General features: G+C 50.6%; 1 protein-coding gene across 1 annotated transcript in view; it reads left to right on the top strand.

The window, feature by feature from the left end:
* The window catches only part of HTT (huntingtin), a 137113-nt gene that overhangs the window by 63284 nt on the left and 55611 nt on the right, over positions 1-18218 (top strand). The window contains exons 27-35 of the mRNA XM_087864327.1: positions 2196-2322; positions 3858-3985; positions 6632-6742; positions 11769-11846; positions 12343-12566; positions 13771-13849; positions 13973-14134; positions 16151-16206; positions 17451-17599. Of these exons, the coding sequence (XP_087720453.1) occupies positions 2196-2322; positions 3858-3985; positions 6632-6742; positions 11769-11846; positions 12343-12566; positions 13771-13849; positions 13973-14134; positions 16151-16206; positions 17451-17599 (1114 nt within the window). The remainder of the gene's footprint in view (positions 1-2195; positions 2323-3857; positions 3986-6631; positions 6743-11768; positions 11847-12342; positions 12567-13770; positions 13850-13972; positions 14135-16150; positions 16207-17450; positions 17600-18218) is intronic.

The following is an 18218-nucleotide window of genomic DNA, read 5'->3' as shown; positions in this document are numbered from 1 at the left end:
ATGAAGTACAGTCCCACAAAAGGAACCTCAGGACAAATGGTAAACTGTGTGCACAGTGAATTTAAGATAGATGAGTTCACTTGTCATTATTTCCGATTATTTGCTCTCCCGTGTCTTCCGTCTCAGGTTACTTCCATCATGAAAAAGCTCTTTAACTTCACATTCTCCCTTAGCGGCCATTTGGTCTCTCTGTCACTACAAACGTTTCTGAAGACTCATGTGTCCCCACTAAACACCTTCGTGCCTCCCGCTGCTCTGACGCCGGCCCGGACTCTGTGCTTCCGGCCACCGATTCTTTAATCCCTGGCCGGTCGGCTTTCGGCTACCACTCTCTAGAGCCGTGCTTCCTGCCAAGATCAGTCTTCGAGTCTCGTGGGTACCTCTCAGGTCCTGTCTCACCTCTCCTCCTCACCCTTGGTGCCGCCACGCCGGTCCTGCCACGCTAGTCCTGGTGCAGTCGCTCCCACTGGCCTCCGGGTTGTCTCTTGTTTTTATCTCACCCCTCTGCTGCCCGGGCACTTCCTGGTTTCATCTCTCTGCCCACCACAAAGGGCCTCCAGGCTCTGGCTTAGGTTGGCCTCTCTCTTGATACTTCCTGGGCCATCCAGTACAGCTCTGCAGCGATGGGAACAGAAACTGTGTCTACACCAGCCAGGACAGTAGCCACTAACCACACGTGGCGAATGAGCACTTGAAACGTGGCCAGTGCAGCTGAGGCACTGAACTTCTATTTTTGTTTAATTGTCATTACATTTAAATGGCCACGTGTGGACAGCGGCTCCAGTATGGGGCGGGGCAGAGTAGTCCGGTCTGTGCTTGTCGTCGGTGCTCACACATCAGAGACCCTGGCTCTGTCTTTGGAGCGTCAGTGCAGAGACATGTGATACATCTATTTGGATGGCTCGCAGATCTCAGACACAGCGTGAATCTGAGCTGCTCAGCCTTGCCCCTGCCCGGGCCTGCCGCGTTCCCCTCACTTTGTACTTCCTCAGCTAGGAACATGGCGGTCTCACACCTCCTCGCTTTGCTTGTCAAGTCCTGTGTTTTCCCTGCTAAGTATCTTGCAAAACCCATATACACTCGTGCACACATGCATGTACGTGTACGCACATGCATGCAAATACATGTAGGTGAACACACACACACACACACACACTTCTATGCGTTCGCTGCCATTCTTCTGGTGCAAACTGGCGGCCTGATGGAGTATTCCAGCCGCCTCTCCTCCCCTCCTCCTCCTGCTTCAGACAGCATTGTTCATATCCTCTAGCTGCCGCATAGTTCCTGTGCCCTACAACTCACCTGTTTGGAGTGTAGGATTCTGTGGGGTTTACTATGCCCACAGTCACGTGGTTATCACCACAATCCATTTAGAGCCCAGAAAGGAACACTATGCCCTTTAGGTGTCACCCCCAAACCTCCCATGCCCCCCAGCTCCAGGCAGCCACCAGCTACTTGGTGTTTCTACAGACCTGCCCATCCCAGACATTGCATGGGAAGGGACCGTGCGATCTCTTGTGTCTGGCTCTTCTCACTTGGCAGGAGCTCTGGATGCAGCAGCCCCTGCCCTGGCCTCTCTGTCTTTCCCTGCTGCCTTCAGCCCACTCTCTTGAGGGCAGACGTTTGTCCCAGTCCGTCTGCTTCTCTGGGACTGCGCAGAGAGGAGCAGAGCTGGGGCCTGCTGTGCACGTACCTGGGGTCCTCACCATGCCCCCACGCTGGCCCCTCCCACAGCGTGTCCTCTGCCCTGTGTACTGGGTCTGTGGACTCCTAGCTGTGTGGTTTGTTAGCCTTGGTGTTGATTAAGTTACTTCATCTCTGAGCCTGTTTCCTTATTTGATAAATGGAGTTTAAAGCATTGCTTCGTACCGCTTGTCACGCCCTGGCTCCCACAGAGTGCCCTGGTTGCTTGCTGCTGGGGGCGATGCGCGGGCCCCGCCTGGCTCCCTGAGGGTCCTCGCGTCCTTGGCCATTCACAGCGCACCTGTTAGGAAGTTCTAGGTCAATGCCGGCCAGTGTGGTGGCTGTGTGGTGTACAGTAGCTGATACATGGACTGTGTCTGAGCTCTGTAAACGAGGACTCAAAGAAAAAAATGATTGCATACATTGTGCTCAAGAAATGGGAAGCCATGTATGTGACTTTCAGCTTCCGTGTCCGTTCGGCATCCTTCACAGACTCTCGTTTTTGTTGGTAGGCAGCCTTGCCGTCTCTGACAAACCCTCCTTCTCTAAGTCCCATCCGACGGAAGGGAAAGGAGAAAGAACCCGGAGAGCCAGCCTCTGTGCCCTTGAGCCCCAAGAAAGGCAGTGAAGCCAGTCCAGGTATGAAGTGATGACGGGGAGGGGCGGGGTGGGGCTGGGGCGCCATCTGTATCACCAAGATCACATTCATGCCCAGGTTAATGTCATAGCTTGGTAGGTTTTGGAAATAAAATATACAGCAGTGAAGCCAGAGAAAGAGTTTCCCTGGAATGGTTTCAGATATTAAATATTAATTCCTAAATGTGTACAGACCACATTCTAGTCTTGAGTGTCACTCTGTGTCACATGGCAGTCTGTGGGCCGCCGGCCCCTAACAAGCGGTCCTGCCTGCTGTCCTCCCTGCCCCACTTCTCTCTGCAGAGGAGGGGTGGAAAGGACCCCGATTTCAGTCAGGGAGCAGTGTAGATGGCTGGGAACAGAGCTAGCGGATGAAGGAGTTGGTCTGACATGTGAAGACTCTGAAGATGGAAGTGCTAACTGGGGAACAATCATCTGAGCAAGCGGAACCTGAAAAACTCAGATGCATGGAGGGGCTTCCACACCTGGGAGAGCCTCAGAACGGAGGGGCCAGGGTTTGCATGGGAGCCTGCGGCTTCCGCCGATTGGCTGCCAGGGGCGGGCTCAGGAGGGCTTAGGCAGAGCGGGAGGCGACCCGTGTTGTCAAGATCCCACCAGACCCGTTGGCACGTCTCACGGCACCTGGGGCAGTTGTGACTCTCCCACGAGACATGACATTAAGGCTTTTGAAAAGTACTGGTTTCTGAGGACTGACTGGAGCACCACAGGGAGCTTTACCAGCTTTGAAAGCTTGCGAACTTACAAATGGAATTTAGTACATCCCTGCTCGTCTTCCTGGTGGGTTAAAGAAACTCAGGGTTCCAAGTCAAAAATCTTTAAGATTCGAGGAGAATGGTTTTATTTAGTGCTTGGCATTTTAACATTTAATATTGGTTTCATGACAGCATGTTTGCCCTGTCCAGTCTCTAAGCGTGTTGCTGTGTACAGGGCCCCTGGGCCACACTGGCCAGGCTCAGCCCTGCCGCGATGCTGGGAGCCTCAGGGTCTTCGAGGCCATGTGGGGGCTGGAGGCCACCAGCTGCCTGCTCCTCTGATGCGCAGACAGCCAGCCAGACCATGACAGTCAATAGTGTTACGCTGCTGTTCTTCTTTCTCATCTTATTTTATTGTTTTGGGGAGATACTCAGATTTTGTTTATGTTTATTAGTCAATTTCTTATTACTTCTGATTAATAAAGTCAGAGGAAGAATTTGAATTTTATTCTGTTAGAGTACCTTTAAAAAACTGTTATTGCCAGTAATCTCTTAAGCTTGGCGAGTGTGTACTTTTTTTTTTTTTTTTAAAGATTTTATTTATTTATTTAACAGAGAGAGACAGCCAGCGAGAGAGGGAACACAAGCAGGGGGAGTGGGAGAGGAAGAAGCAGGCTCCCAGCGGAGGAGCCTGATGCGGGGCTCGATCCCATAACGCCTAGATCACGCCCTGAGCCGAAGGCAGACGCTTAACGACTGAGCCACCCAGGTGCCCCACGAGTGTGTACTTTTGAGCTCTAAGTGTATTTTGTGTGTGTTTTAAAGCCTCTCGACAATCTGACGCCCCAGGGCCTGTTACAGCGAATAAGTCCTCATCGCTGGGGAGTTTCTGTCACCTTCCTTCGTACCTCAAATTGCACGACGTCCTGAAAGCTACTCACGCCAACTACAAGGTATGGCTCCTTTTGTGAAAATTCGCACAAATTTCTGATAGGTTGTGGGTCTCTTTCTTACGATTTATAGCTCGTGTACGCGTATAGATGGGCGTACAGATAAGTCTGTGCAAGTTAGTGGTTTCTTCCAGTTTGTCTTTCAGCTTCGTTTATGATAGCTCTCATCATATAAAAATTGGAGCAGCGATCTCTGTGTGGTTTGTTGGTGCTGTGTCTGGGCTTCCCTGGGTTGCCCCCACAGTCAGAGATGTGCTGGCAGGACTCACGGGCCTCGGCGTGTACGCGGTCTCACAGCTGGGATTTTGTACCGCCGTGTGGGAAGGACACACAGGCATGGTCTACAGGAATCCCGTGCAGGCTTGCTGTGTTCTCTCTCCCACACTTGTCCCCTAGCCACGGAGGCTTCTCTGCCTGACACGAAGCAAAACCCCAGGCTCGCAGAGGAATGCAGGTGTGCAGCCTAAATGTGGGGTTCATTCCGATACTCCAGGCATGGGACACAGCTAGCAGTGCAGGGAACTGTCGGCTGACCAAGTGCGCAGGCACCCCCAGGGGCTGACCTTACAAACAGTTTTCTGGAGGGAGAGCGGTCTGCTCCGTCGACTCTTCTGCACAGGTGTGTTTCGTACTTTGGGCTTTCTCACGCTGACACGATGAAGGAAGACTCTCCCATGGTTTCTCTTAGGGCTTTTCATTGGTTAGCTATCTGCCCAGTTGCCCCCAGCACTGTTTCCCAAGTAAGCCATTTTTCCTGCACTGATTGGTCTGAGATACAAGCTCTACCAGATACTAAATTCTGATGGGTCTGTATTTCATTTACTGTTTGGTGACGTCAGTCTGCCCGTCTGTTCATCTCTTAGAAGCACACATGCCCATTATGTAGCTCCATGGTCCATTTTTGAGGTGGTCACTTCCACCATTCTACTTTAGAATTTTTTCTTGATATTCCTTTATTTTTGCATGTGGATACTAGAATAAGCTAATCTAGTTCTAAAGACTATTTCCACTGGGATCAGGTTAAATTTGTAGATTAATTCAGAGAGAACTGATACCTTAGATGTTAAATACACCTGTCCGGAGTGTGGGATGCTTATTTATTAAAACCTTCTTGTATGTGCCTCAGATGTACATAAAGTTTAAAGAATTTTAAAAAGAATTTTTAAAGATTATTTCACATAGATCTTGTCTATTTCTTGATAAATGTGTCCCCAGATGGTCATCATCTTTTGTTACTGATATGTCTCAGTTTTTTTGAAAACCATCTATAAACCATATCTGGCTGCTTTTCTGAAGGATATTGATAATTTTGAAAGATGCAAATCTTCAGCCATGTTTTGCAGCTGAGTCAGAAGCTCCTTTTAGCCTGTGTTTCTCATGTTACCCACCCAAGTAGCAGGGGGCACGTTGGAAATCCTGCACAGAGAAGGAGTTTTTTTCTGCCTGTTCTCAACTCCTGTCTCGGGTCCTGGGGCCCTGTTGATGCTCTTGGCATCTGCTCTGTCCTTATCATTTCCCCTCCAGGACCTCTTGGGCTCCACTCTGTGCCCCGTGCCCCGTGGCTCCCCAGTATCTCGGATGCCCACCTGGTTGGCGTGTTTGGAGTGCCTGGCACATGTGAGATCCGTCACACTCTCTCTCCATCTGCTTCTTTCCTCCTCCCGAGCAACCGTGTGTGTGGCCCTCCATTCTGGCTCTGCCGTCAGCTCCGCTCCACGCCCCATGGCCCTGTTTCTCACCTGTGACCTCTGTTCTTAAAGATAGGCCTTCCTGTGCACACTCCCCTCGCCCCCTCGTCCTGCCCTGCCTGCTGGAGGTGAGCCCCTTCACTCCCGTCCCTGTGGGACGTGGCCCCACTCATCCTTCCTCAGCCTGTCCAGCCCCTCCTGGTGACACAGAGCAGCCTCGGCACTTGGGCCTGCCTGGTAGTCCTCTTCCGTGTGTCTTGCCTGCCGTCCTCCCCCTTGGCCCAGAAAGTGCTTTCTCTCTCATCATGGGCGGCCTCGTCTGACTTCACGGAGCAGGTTCCTTTCTCTGTTGCAGAATTTTGCAGGGTTTTTGCCAGCTTTTATTTTCATAGTTGATCTCTCCCCTTCCCCCTTGTTCTTTCACATTATATCTTTGTACCTGACCCCTTCTCTCAGTCTGTTAAATAGGGCAGTTGCATAATTTAATTCAGTTGGGCCCTGTAGAATCCTAATTTAATCCTTGTTAAGATGAATTTAATGTTTTGCTGTAGCCAGACTGAATGGCAGGTTCTGGATTGGATAATGATTCCTCGGGGATACTAATATATGTAGAGCAAGTTGTGTATTTTGTATCTTTGATTTGGTGCTTATCAGATACTGGTTATAATGGACATTTCCTTTTTTCCGTCATGATAGAAGCTCAAAAATTAGTTCTTTCAGAAGTATCAACGTAAGTTGGCAGATGCTTCTGAAAGGTGACAGTGTTATATCTTATCTGCAAGAGGGGTTTCCTTTCCAGGGCATTTTCCCAGTGCCAACAGCAAACCAAACAGCCCAAATGCTGTGTGTGTAGGGTTGCATAGCGGGACGCCTCTCACCACACCGCAGCGTGTGTCTTTGTTGCAGGTGACAGGCGGAACGGTGCAAGTAATCCTGTGTTCTTTTCCTCCACCTTCCCAAGGTTACCTTGGATCTTCAGAACAGCACCGAAAAGTTTGGGGGCTTTCTGCGCTCTGCCTTGGATGTTCTCTCTCAGATCCTAGAGCTGGCGACGCTGCAGGACATCGGGAAGGTGTGTGTTTCATTTCTTGTCATTGAGCTGTAGTCGGCGCGTGGGCCTGTGGGGTGGAGCCCCGCCGTCCAGGCACGTTCAGAAGGCAGTAGCAGCTTGAGAAGCTTCTGTGGCCCCTGCAGCCACGTCATAGCACCTGACTCTGATGCTTGTCTGAGCTACTCAGATTGGGGGTGTTCTACCTCTCTCCTCTTTTCAGTTTTTTTCTGTATGTTAGTTTAGACCCAGTTTGTTTTAGAATACAAGTGGGTTTAAACTATGGTGACAGTCACTTTGTTTTCTCCTTTGACCTTCGTAAGCAGAAAGGGGGACAACAGACTGGGTGAGGGTGCATGTCTGGCTCCTTTGGTGCTGTGGTGCCGGGCCCCGTATGCCCTCCCCTCGCCTTATAAGGAGGTGCTCAGACACACAGAGAGTTCAAGGAATTGTGTGGTGAGCGCCCCTCTCCAGTGTCCCTGCACCAGGGCCTTGACCGTGTGTGTCCACCTGCCGGCTCCGGGGGTGTCTTACTCTCTGACGGGTTGCAGGGTGAGCCGCGGGTAGCTCCGCCTTTAAATACGTCTCTCTGTCAAGTGAAGTTCATTTGTTTTTATTTCTCTAAATCTTTTATTTGGCTCGTTAAAGCTTACCTAGTTTTTGTGATTACATACGGGATTCTATTTCTTTTAAAGTTCTTGTGCTTTTTTCATGTCTGTTCAGTGCGTGCACTTGTTTTTTTTTACCAGCTAGTGTCCTGTTCTAATTGACACTCAGTTGTCCCTCAGAGTGAAACTTGTCAGAACTCTTCCTGATACGGCCTTCCTCGTGAGACCCAGCCAGCCGCCCTGCCCAGGCTGTGCTTCTGCGCCCACGGCGCTCTCTCCCTGTAGGGTCATCGGTCCTGGCGACCCATTGCTTTTCCTCTCTCACCAACAGGTCTTGTGGCCTGCGGTCTGTGTGCATGTAACACGTTGCAGCAAAATGGGAAATAAAACACATTTTAACTTTGAATGTTAGGTATACTGAGATAAAAACCATCTACATGGGATTTTTTAAATAATAAAATTTTCCTTTTTCTTGCAATTCAGATGACTTTGTAGTTTTCGTTTTTGCATTTTTTCATTTTCCAGGAGTATGGTTTCTTTCTTTCTTTTTTTTTTTAGTGACCGCCACATAGACAGAGTTGTTCTCTAGGGGCAGCCGGTGAATTCATCCAGTGTTGCATTTATCCCGATATGTGAAAGTAAATGATGAAGTCACAGTCTGAGGAAGCTCGGCATTAGGGCGTCTTGATACTCCTGAAAACAGGATATGCTTATATTTCTTCTCTTTTAAAGGTGTGTGTGTGTAGTGACTTCATCTCTGAATATCCTTGCGTCCGCAGCAGGACTGACTGGGTGTTGCAGCCTCTTGCCTTTGTCTTGACAGATAGAGACAGTTTGCTCCCCTCTACTTGCCTGTTGTTCTGAGTTGATCTGTTTTGCTGTTTGATGACAGAGACCTGTTTCAGCTGCAGTTTTGGCTTTTCCTTGTCGGTGCTGTGGGAGCCTCTTCTACTTAACTGCTGAATCTCCGTTCCCAGTCTTTTCGATGAGAGTACGTAGTAGAAGCCCCCCAGGGTTTTCTTTGCACGTGGGCACTTGCTGGGTGTGAGGCGTCTCCTTGGCCGGTCAGTGTGAGGGCTGGGACCCTCTGCTGCCAGTCACGACTGCCCAGCTGGGGGTATGTGTGTCCAGGAGCCCAGGTGGCAAGGTCAGGGTGCAGACCCACAAACTGCTGCTTGTGATTTTGCTGTGGTTGAGGCGGCAGGCGCCTCTAGAAGACGCAGCGTTGCTGCCGTGCACGTGCTGGACACGCTAAGGGCACACGCTGGACACAAGCTGGACACGCACTAGACACGTGCTAGACACGAGCTTGACACACTCTAGACATGTGCTGGACACGCACTAGACGTGCTGGACACGCACTAGACACATGCAGGACACAAGCTGGACACAGTAGACACGTGCTGGACATGCACTAGACACGTGCAGGACACAAGCTGGACACACACTAGACACGTGCTGGACACGCACTAGACACGTGCTGGACACGCACTAGACACATGCAGGACACGAGCTGGACATGCACTAGACACGCGCTGGACACGTGCCGCCTCCAGCACCGGGGCCCTAAGCCCCACACACAGCTGGGGCGAGGGGATGCCCCCTGCAGATTGTACCAGCAGCTTTTCCTCAGGTTTCAGTGAGTTTCTCCGATCATAGCAGGTGAAGGCAGAGACTTAGAATCAAAATAGAGCTCTTTTCTTGTGTTTTTCTAAATACTAAAACTGGGGATGAAAAATAATCCTAATTTTAATAATAATAATAACAATTCAAATGATTCTCTGATTTTCCCCTTTTCTAGACCTTGTTTATTCCATACTCCGTTTTTATGTCACTGAAATGTGCTTTGGTTTGGGTATTGGTGTTTTCTTTGGGCAGCCCTCATGCACATTTTCCACATAACTCCTTACGGCTCTCTGTGTGGTTACTGTGTTTTCTCTGGCTTCTGGACGCTTGACTGGTTTTCATGATTTGATTTTGATGTGTGTCCATGTGATTTCCCTTAGGTTTCTTGTGCTTGCTTGGGCTGTTGAACTGAGATCTCTGGCTTCATAATTCTCTTAAAGTTTGGGAAATTTGGGGCCATTATTTCTTCTGGTATCTTTTCTGGCCTTTCCCACTGCTTTTTCTTCTCTGCTAAGGGGATTCTAATTACCTGCATATTTGGATCCTTGAGGTTGTCCTGTACGTGGCTCACTGAGGCTCCTCTCAGTGTTTTTATGGTTTTCTGTCTTCACTGCATCCCGTGGATTCCATTGCTCAGGCCTTTGAGTCTCATCCTCTGCAATGTCTGAACTGTTAGCCCATCCCGCGCACTTTCATCACCAATGCAGTAGTTTTATCTCTGAAAGTCTGATCTGGGTCTTTATTTGAATCTCCTATGTCTCTACTTAAGTTTTTGAGCACAAAGGATATACCTTTGTAATGACTTTTAATGTCATCTCGGCTAATTCTAAAGTCCTGTCCACTCCAGATCAGTTTTGATCGATTGATTATACTCTATTAGAGATCATGTGTTCCTGCCTCTCTGCCCGGTTGTCTTTGACTGGGTGCCAGGCACTCCTGTGCTCCGTAAACGTTCGAGAGCTTCATTCTGAGACAGGTTAATGTGGGAGTTCACTCTTGGGTCTTGCGTTTGCGATGTTCAGTGGGTTAGAGCAGTGCTCAGTCTGGGGCTGTTTCCACGATGGAGGCAGGGTGCCCCATGAGTTCCTGTTCCCCCCGGTTTGGCAGGGAACAGGAACTGTCCTTAGCCGTCCGTGGGTACCAAGCACTGCCCTGTAACCCTTTCTGGTGATTCTCCCTGGCCTCGGGAGGGGGGCGGCTTCCTCACACACCGTGTTGACCAATGCCCTGCCGACTCCCCGTATCTCCAGAGCCCTCTCTGGGCAGCTGTCTGTGTGGCGAGCTGCCCTGTGAACCCTCGCTGCTTCAGCTTCCCTGGACTCCCAGCTCCTTCTGACGTGGGGGTCTCTGGGCTGGGCTGTGCCTCGACCTGGAAAGTCTCCCAGGGCAGTGGGCCAGTGCCGTGCGGGGCTCGCTGCGTTTGTCCCCGCCCCTCAGGTTAGTGTCCTTCAGTCCCTGCTGTTTGGCGTCTTGTCCCCGCGATTGCACACAGCGTCTGACGCTGCTTTTGGTTGTTTGAGTGGAAGGTATACATGGGCCCGACACCATGTTTTGCCAGAAGTGGAAGTCTGTATTCCACTGCATGTTGGCGCCTGTGCTGGGGCGCGTTCCTGGTGCTCTGTGTGCTGCCTGAGGCCACCATGGCCTCCTTCCTTGCCAGTTTTCAGTGCCTCTTGCAGTGTTTGGTGCCACCAGGTCCTCCATGCATGTTGGTTAGAAGATGTGGTCCTTTGCTAGATAGACCGTGATCTGGAAGCTCTAGTTGTAATTCTTCAGTTGGTGTTGATTAGATACCAGCTGTGGGCTAGTAAAACCCAAAAGCAGCATGTAGCAGATCAGCCCTGCAGAATACAACTGTGAATGCTCAGAGTCTAATTTTTTTTTTTTTAAGATTTTATTTATTTATTAGAGAGTTAGTACAAGCAGGGGAAGGGGCAAAGGGAGAAGCAGGCTCCTCGCTGAGCAGGGAGCCTGATGCGGAACTCGATCCCAGGACCCTGAGATCATGACTTGAGCCGAAGGCAGACGCTTAACCGATTGAGCCTCCCAGGCATCCCTCAGAGTCTCATTTGAGTAAATCAGAATATTAAAAATACATGGTCCTTTTATTTGAAACCAACAAAAGTCTGTTGTTTTTTAGTACAGGAAACTGTCCCAAACAAGGGAAGTAAGAGGCAGTCTGGTTGGTGTGAATTCCAACCCCGCTGACAGAAGCAACGGCTGGTGACCCTGTAGGCACTGAGGTGTTGGGCCGTTGGCGCCGAGCGCCTGGCTGGTGGCATCCTGAGAGTTCGTGTCTTCATCTTTCTCAATGTCCCAAGAGGACATCAGGTGCCCTGATCTCGTTTTTCAGGGTGGTAAAAGTAGTTTGTGAGAGCAGTCGTGTGAAGGCCGTGATTTTGGTCATTTTTGCAGATTGCTAGAAGACACCTGTAGGGCGTTTTGTAGCAGATCACACAGTGCATGGGTCTTATGTTCGGCTGGACGTCCGCAGGGCTTCTGAGTCCTCTGTGCGCTCTGAATTCCTGCCCGGGCCACAGGGAGAGTCGATACTTGCTGAGCAGTTAGCTCCCGAGCAGGCGAGCGAGTGAGCGAGCGGCGGTAGTGCACGGTAGGCCGCAGGGAGCTGCTTGGCTGTCCGTGGTTTCTGCCGACTTCGTTCACCACGACAGACCGCAAGCTTCCTCTGGTGTTGCCTGACACTCATGAGTTACGCGGGAGCTGCCTCGTGTCTTTGATGTGTGTCCAGGGCTCACGGCCACAGGAAACCCCCTGGGTGTCACTTACTCGGCGTCTTACTGCTTACTCTTCCGCAGTGTGTGGAGGAGATCCTCGGGTATCTGAAGTCCTGTTTCAGTCGAGAACCAGTGATGGCAACTGTCTGCGTCCAGCAGGTAAGAAAGTCCTTTCCTGTCCTGCCCTTCAAAGCCCCAACTCCGTCTAGGAGGGCACAATGCTGCTTGTCACTTAGAAGATGGCACTGGGGGCGTGTCCGGCAGCCCTGCGTCCCGCATGGGCCCATTCCGTGACTGGGCAGAGGGGTCCCCTTCCCACTCCGCTGCAGGAGGAGGACGCCCGTCATCACTGGAGACGGCAGCTGGACTCTCGCTAAGAACCGCCATCTTAGTGTCCCTCCAGGGTTTTGTTTGGAATGCTGGGTCTTGCTGAGAACCAGTCAAGTCGAGGCTCCGAGGTTCTTCTTTACACCTTACACGCTCTTCACCACAGTGGTCTCATGCGGTGTTGGTGACAGTTCTCAGCGAGGATCTCAGTCTGAATTTTTGCTCATGTGCCCGGTTAGCTTTCGCTGGGTGGACTCTGCCTGGGAGACGTTCTGTGTGTTGTTCACGCTGTGTTAAGTCAGGTGCTGACGGCTTCAATTCTCTCTAGCTGTTGAAGACTCTCTTCGGGACAAACTTGGCCTCCCAGTTTGATGGCTTATCCTCCAACCCCAGCAAGTCTCAAGGCCGAGCACAGCGTCTGGGCTCCTCCAGCGTGAGGCCGGGCTTGTACCACTACTGCTTCATGGCTCCGTACACCCACTTCACCCAGGCCTTAGCCGACGCCAGCCTGAGGAACATGGTGCAGGCGGAGCAGGACCACGACACCTCAGGGTAACCTTCCAGCTGTTCTGGCCGGGGCAGTCGTGTCAGGGAGGCATCTTTGGTAGACCCATGACAGAGCGAGCGGTGAACAGTTTGTAAAAAGTAAAATGAGCCATGTCTTCTCATATTCTGCCGTGTCCAAAGAACTTTGGAAGGTGTGATTGTTACCAAGATGCTGGAGGCATGGCCCTGCCTTCTAAGAAGTGTGTGGTCCAGTGAGTCGGATGGCGCGTGGGGGATCGTGCTGGCGCGGGGACACCAGGCCCCCTGTCTGGGAGGCAGCCGGGCTGTGGGGCCGCCGGCGCTCCGGTGTGCGACGTGCTGGCACGCTGACCGCAGGGGCCGGGCGGGGCGGCACCTCTCAGGTCTGCACTCCGTGAGAGCACGGCGTCCACGTGGCCGGGTGGTGCTAGCGCCTGAGCGTGTGTGAAGGACACGGGAGCATCTCCTGTGACAGCGCTTTGCGTTTTATGACCTCGTGGCTAAAAGCCTCCATTTAAATTGATGATTGTGTTTTGATGCCTGGAATATAGTCGTTGCTTCAATTCACGTGATTATTAGCAGATGTTTAGGTGCCACTGGGTGTAGTAACAAGAGAATTCTGTGTTTTTCCTTTTACATAAGTAGTGATAAAACAGCTGCAGTTAACGTGCTAGAATCAGAAACCAAGGGAAATGCCCTTGTTCCAGGCTCTACATAAAGTTGGCATACTCACTATATATCCAGTTCAGGAATAAATCTCTTCAGTACTTTGTTTAATAATATGGGGTATAAATAAAAAAGTAAGGAAGCGTGTGTGTGTGTGTGTGTATGTGTGTGTGTGTAACTGTCATCTAACTTCATGTGTGTTTCTTGAAAAGCATGTATAATTAACGTGAATATTTAAAGAAAATTTTTTCCAAGAAAATCAAGTGAGACCTTTGGAATCACTGACTTTTTCAAGTGGGCGTCCCCTTTCTGGCCTCACTGCAGCCTGGGCTGGGGGGTGGTGGGTTTCCTGCGCAGGCGCACTCTCTCTGAGCGACTGCTGCCCGAGACAAGGCTTGGGCCAAGCTGCTGCCCACTGCGGTCCCGGCACAGCCCCACTGTCTGTGTTAAAGAGTAGTGGGTCCCGCTGTGTGTGGCCCCCCATGCCCTTGCTGACTCGGAGTGTGGCTGGGAACCCAGGACAGGATTTAAGGGCACGCTTTGCTCTGTTTTTTCCATCGAACAGGTGGTTCGATGTGCTTCAGAAGGTATCTACCCAGTTGAAGACCAACCTCACGAGTGCCACTAAGAATCGCACGGATAAGGTGAGCGGGAGGTGGCAGGTTTTGGTGCTGGAAGGGGCGCTGGAGCTCAGCACTTCCCGGGTCAGCTGCTCGAAGTTGTCATTTGAAGACTGATGCATGGATTTGCTCTTTCTTTTTTCGTAGAATGCTATTCATAACCACATTCGTTTGTTCGAGCCGCTGGTCATCAAAGCTTTAAAGCAGTACACGACGACCACGTCCGTGCAGCTGCAGAGGCAGGTTTTGGACCTGCTGGCCCAGCTCGTTCAGTTACGGGTCAATTACTGTCTTCTGGACTCAGACCAGGTTTGTCACGTTCGGCTTCCATCGCCGCTGTTCGTAGTCAGTACAAGTCACCTGTGAGACCCCGAAGTCTGCCTTCAGCAGCCGTGCTGCCGCTGCTACCTGGCGGGCTGGCTTTGGGGTGGCCTTTACTCGCATGTCAGGTCTTTCTGTCCACTCACCCTCCTCGCCCCAAGATGAGTGTGTTTAAATTGTAAGATACAATTAAGACTTTCTGTTTGGGGGGGCATTTTTGCAAAATGCAGGGACTTATTTTGAACAGGTTATCAATTACGACATCTAGTTTCAAACAAGCTGACGTTAGCACACGTCCATAAAGAGGAATGTGGTCTAAGGGAGCAGTAGATGGTGCCATGCCCCGAGAGGCCCTCCTGGTGCCTGTCTGGCCAGCCCAGTGTTGACACTCCCTGGCCAGGTGGGTCTCAGCTGTGGGGAAGTGCTTCTGGAGTCCCAGCCCCTCGGGGCACCGGCCAAATTCACTACAGATGAAGTTGCCTGTGGGTCATGGAAACGTGACTGTCATTGCTGGGCCATGACCTCGGGCTCTTTTCCCGAGTGAGGTGGGAAATGTTTTGTAGACACTGTGTGTCTGTAGATCCTGTCGGCACCAGCACTCACCTGAAAGGATCTGTTGCCCAGAGAAAGGAGGAAACACGTTCAGGATGCTCATCTCCCCACCAGCGGTATTGGGGGGCCATCTTTGGATGGAGGGGGACTTGAAGGACCAGGCTTCCTGGTGGCTGACATTGGGACTCATCCTTCTTTTGCCAAATTATCAGAAGAATGTTGTCCAGGAGGACACTCCCTTCCTTAGGGCAGATGCTTGCTGGAGGACGGTTAGGGATGTCATGCTCTTTCCTCTGATGCAGAGGTCTTGGTGGGGAGAGGCCTCATCTGAAGCCTTGGGTGGTGATGGCCCAGAGGGAGGCAGATGCATGCTGACTGGGGTGTGAGGAGTAAGGAGGCCCTAAGGGCTTTCCGGGCAGAAGCCTGGGCCCACAGCAAGGGCTGCTCTGGGGAACAGAGCCACCGACTCCACCCAGGGTTGCACCCCACCATCTCCTCAGCGTCCAGTTGTGGCTCCTCACAGGCACAGCTGATGTTCTCCCGCGGAAGTGAGAGGCTGCTCTCTTCCTGGGCTGCCTTCAGGGTGATCGCATTCTCTCCTTAGTCTTTCTGCGTAGGCTCTCTTCTCAGAAGTGGTGTGATTTTTGTTGCTTCCTTGTGTCTTACTAAAATCTCCACCTGACATGGACGTGGAGAGAGGCTGGCCTCAGAGCTCCAGCAAAGCCGCCTCCCAGCCACCACTTCCATGGTGCTGCTGGCCTTTTCTTGCCGTGAGTGCTCTGGCCTCACATTTGTCGGATTTGCTTTTATCGCTCAGGGCCCTTTCTCCCAAGCCCTGAGGGTTTCAGTACGATGACAGCGGAAAACAAGAACAGGCAGACCATTTAATTCAGCTCCCATCATGATTTGTGGAGCACCTGCTCTGTGTTTGCGTCGTGCCCGCGGGTATGTAAGTTCAGGCTTGAGGCTGGGAGAGCACAGGTGCTTGGAACAGAGTTGGATGCAGAACTGGCTCTAAGTCAGTCCTGAAGTGCGGCCTGTGCCCTCATGGTCCCCTTCCCCGTCGGACGGCAGCCCCCTGCATTATCTCCTTTGAACGTCAGGGTGTGGGAGGAGCAGGTGGACTGACGAGGGCATCTTCTTACGAAGCCAGTGTCGGGGCATCCGTGCGGCTTGGTGTGTTAGCTGGAGTGAGCCGGGCCCTGGATGTGTCTTTGCGGGACTGCTCGGTGTCTCCTGGAACACGTGGTCTGTTTTTCCAGAGCTCCCACCCCTCCGTTTCATAAAGTGTCCTGAATTATCTAGTCTGACAATACGTCTGAGTTCATGTATACACACAAGTTTATCTGCTGCCAGGAACATGTTAAAAATTGACACAAGTAAGTAGGGAGAAAAGTAACCTGTTTACATGTTTCAGTTACTGATGTGAAAATTTTATTTTCCTGCTTGTAGGTGTTTATTGGATTTGTGCTGAAGCAGTTTGAATACATTGAAGTAGGCCAGTTCAGGTAATGGCGTTTCGTTCTTTTAGACTTTTTGTCCTTATTATGCACTTACATGTGATTGTAGATTATTAGGATGAACATTTACTTTAAAGGATTGTTAAGCATTTTTGCTAGATTTTTTTTGAGTGGAACTCTGATTAACTCCATGTGTGTTTTTATTTCTCTTAAAAATTGGTAAGTGTCTCAAGACTGGTTTAGAGAGAGTTCTGCATCTGAAATTAGATGTGTCAATTTTCACATTTCAGAGCATCGAATTATGATGACAGACTGCTAAATGCAGTCTCTTCCATTGGAATGCTGATTTTTTTTTTGAACTTCATAGAGTTTAGAACATGTTTTAGATGTGGCTGTCTTCAGTAACGGTGGTTGTCCGCTTTCCTGATGGGGTTTACCGCTCTCCCCTGCTGGGCAGTAAAGCCATAATACTCTCTCCTGTGCCAGTGACAGGCGTGTAAGTGTAGTTCCTGAGATGAGATCTCTTCCGTGTCTGAACTGCAGCGGACCCTTGACCAACATGGGTCAGGGATGCCGACCCTCGCATACTCAGAAACCCGCATTTAACTTGTGCCTCCCCAAAAGCTAACTACCAGGACCCTGCTGTTGACCAAAAGCCTCATGGGTAACGTCAGCAGTTGACTAACTCATATTCTGTACGTTAACATGTATTGTCTATATTCTTACGGTAACGTGAGCCAGAGAAAAGAAAACCGTGAGGAAGGTAGTATGTATTTATAGTGGAGTATTGTATTTATTAAAAAACCCCTGCATATGGGGCTCAAACTCATGTTGTTGGGGGTCAGCTGTCCTTGGTAAGTGGGGAAACACAGTGAGGAAAGATGCGTTCTCAGGGTCCCTTGGGTCCAGAGACCCAGGACTTTCTTAATCTAATTAGGTGACATTTTGCCTGTGTGATTTGAGACAAGTTACTTTTTCTCCTTTGAGTCTCAATTTCTTCAACTGAAGAGAGAAGGGGCAGGAGGAGAACTAAGAAGACTGTACCTCGGGGCATCCAGTGCGTTGGGTGCTTTCTGGGGGCTTGCCCTCAGCCCTCCCCATCCATCCCTGTCTCCCCTTTCTTTTCTCCCCTCATTCCCTCCCCTCACTCTCCCCACTCCCTCCTCACCCCCTTGCTCTGTCCCTTTCTCTTTTGCTCTCAATTGGGAATCATGAGTAATTTCATGTTGTTTATATTGATTATGTATCTTAATTTTAAAAGGAAGTATCTAAATGGATGTTTTTGTTTCTAGGGAATCAGAGGCAATTATTCCAAACATCTTTTTCTTCCTGGTATTACTGTCTTACGAACGCTATCATTCAAAACAGATCATTGGAATTCCTAAAATCATTCAGCTCTGTGATGGCATCATGGCCAGTGGGAGGAAGGCTGTGACACATGGTAACGGGACAAACCTTTCCCTGTGGTCGTCAGTAATGATGTGCTGGACAGTGTTAGTCCTCATTACACCAACTTCCAACTGTGTCCACGGCTGCTCTGTGCTTTGTAGCTCTGCGTGCGTGCACGCGTGTGCATGCATGTATGTGTGTGCATGTGTGCGTGTGTGCGTGTGTGCATGTATGTACGCGCGTGTGCATGTATGTACGCATGTGCGTGCATGTATGCATGTGTGTACACACGCGTATTGCTTAGAGATGTCACAAAAGAGAGAGAGCTGCCCCTGTTTACTCTCAGAAGCTTATAATCTGAGATAAAAACACAAGAAGCAGTAAGGGGATCTGAGTACAGATACAATTTGACATAAACACTCTTATCTAATGACATGAAACACAAGAAACTGAAAAACCCACCTTCTGCAGGGACACTTGGTTTATTGTGCGCTGGTATGGGAAGGAGTGGTCTGGCCTCGGCTCGGGACCTTCTGTGCTGCCCGGTCCTCTGTAGAGACTGAAGCGAGGAGCACAGCCAGTGGTCTCTCTCTAGCAGCCTCCTCTCCCCTACGCAGGGAGGTTGTGGTTTGAAGAGTAAACTGTAAATCTTTGAACTTTTCAAACTGATC

Source organism: Ursus americanus, chromosome 8, assembly GCF_024610735.1.
Source record: "Ursus americanus isolate L20-20 chromosome 8, mUrsAme1.1.p, whole genome shotgun sequence".
NCBI classification, from domain to species: domain Eukaryota; kingdom Metazoa; phylum Chordata; class Mammalia; order Carnivora; family Ursidae; genus Ursus; species Ursus americanus.
This window is presented reverse-complemented; position numbering and strand designations above follow the sequence as displayed.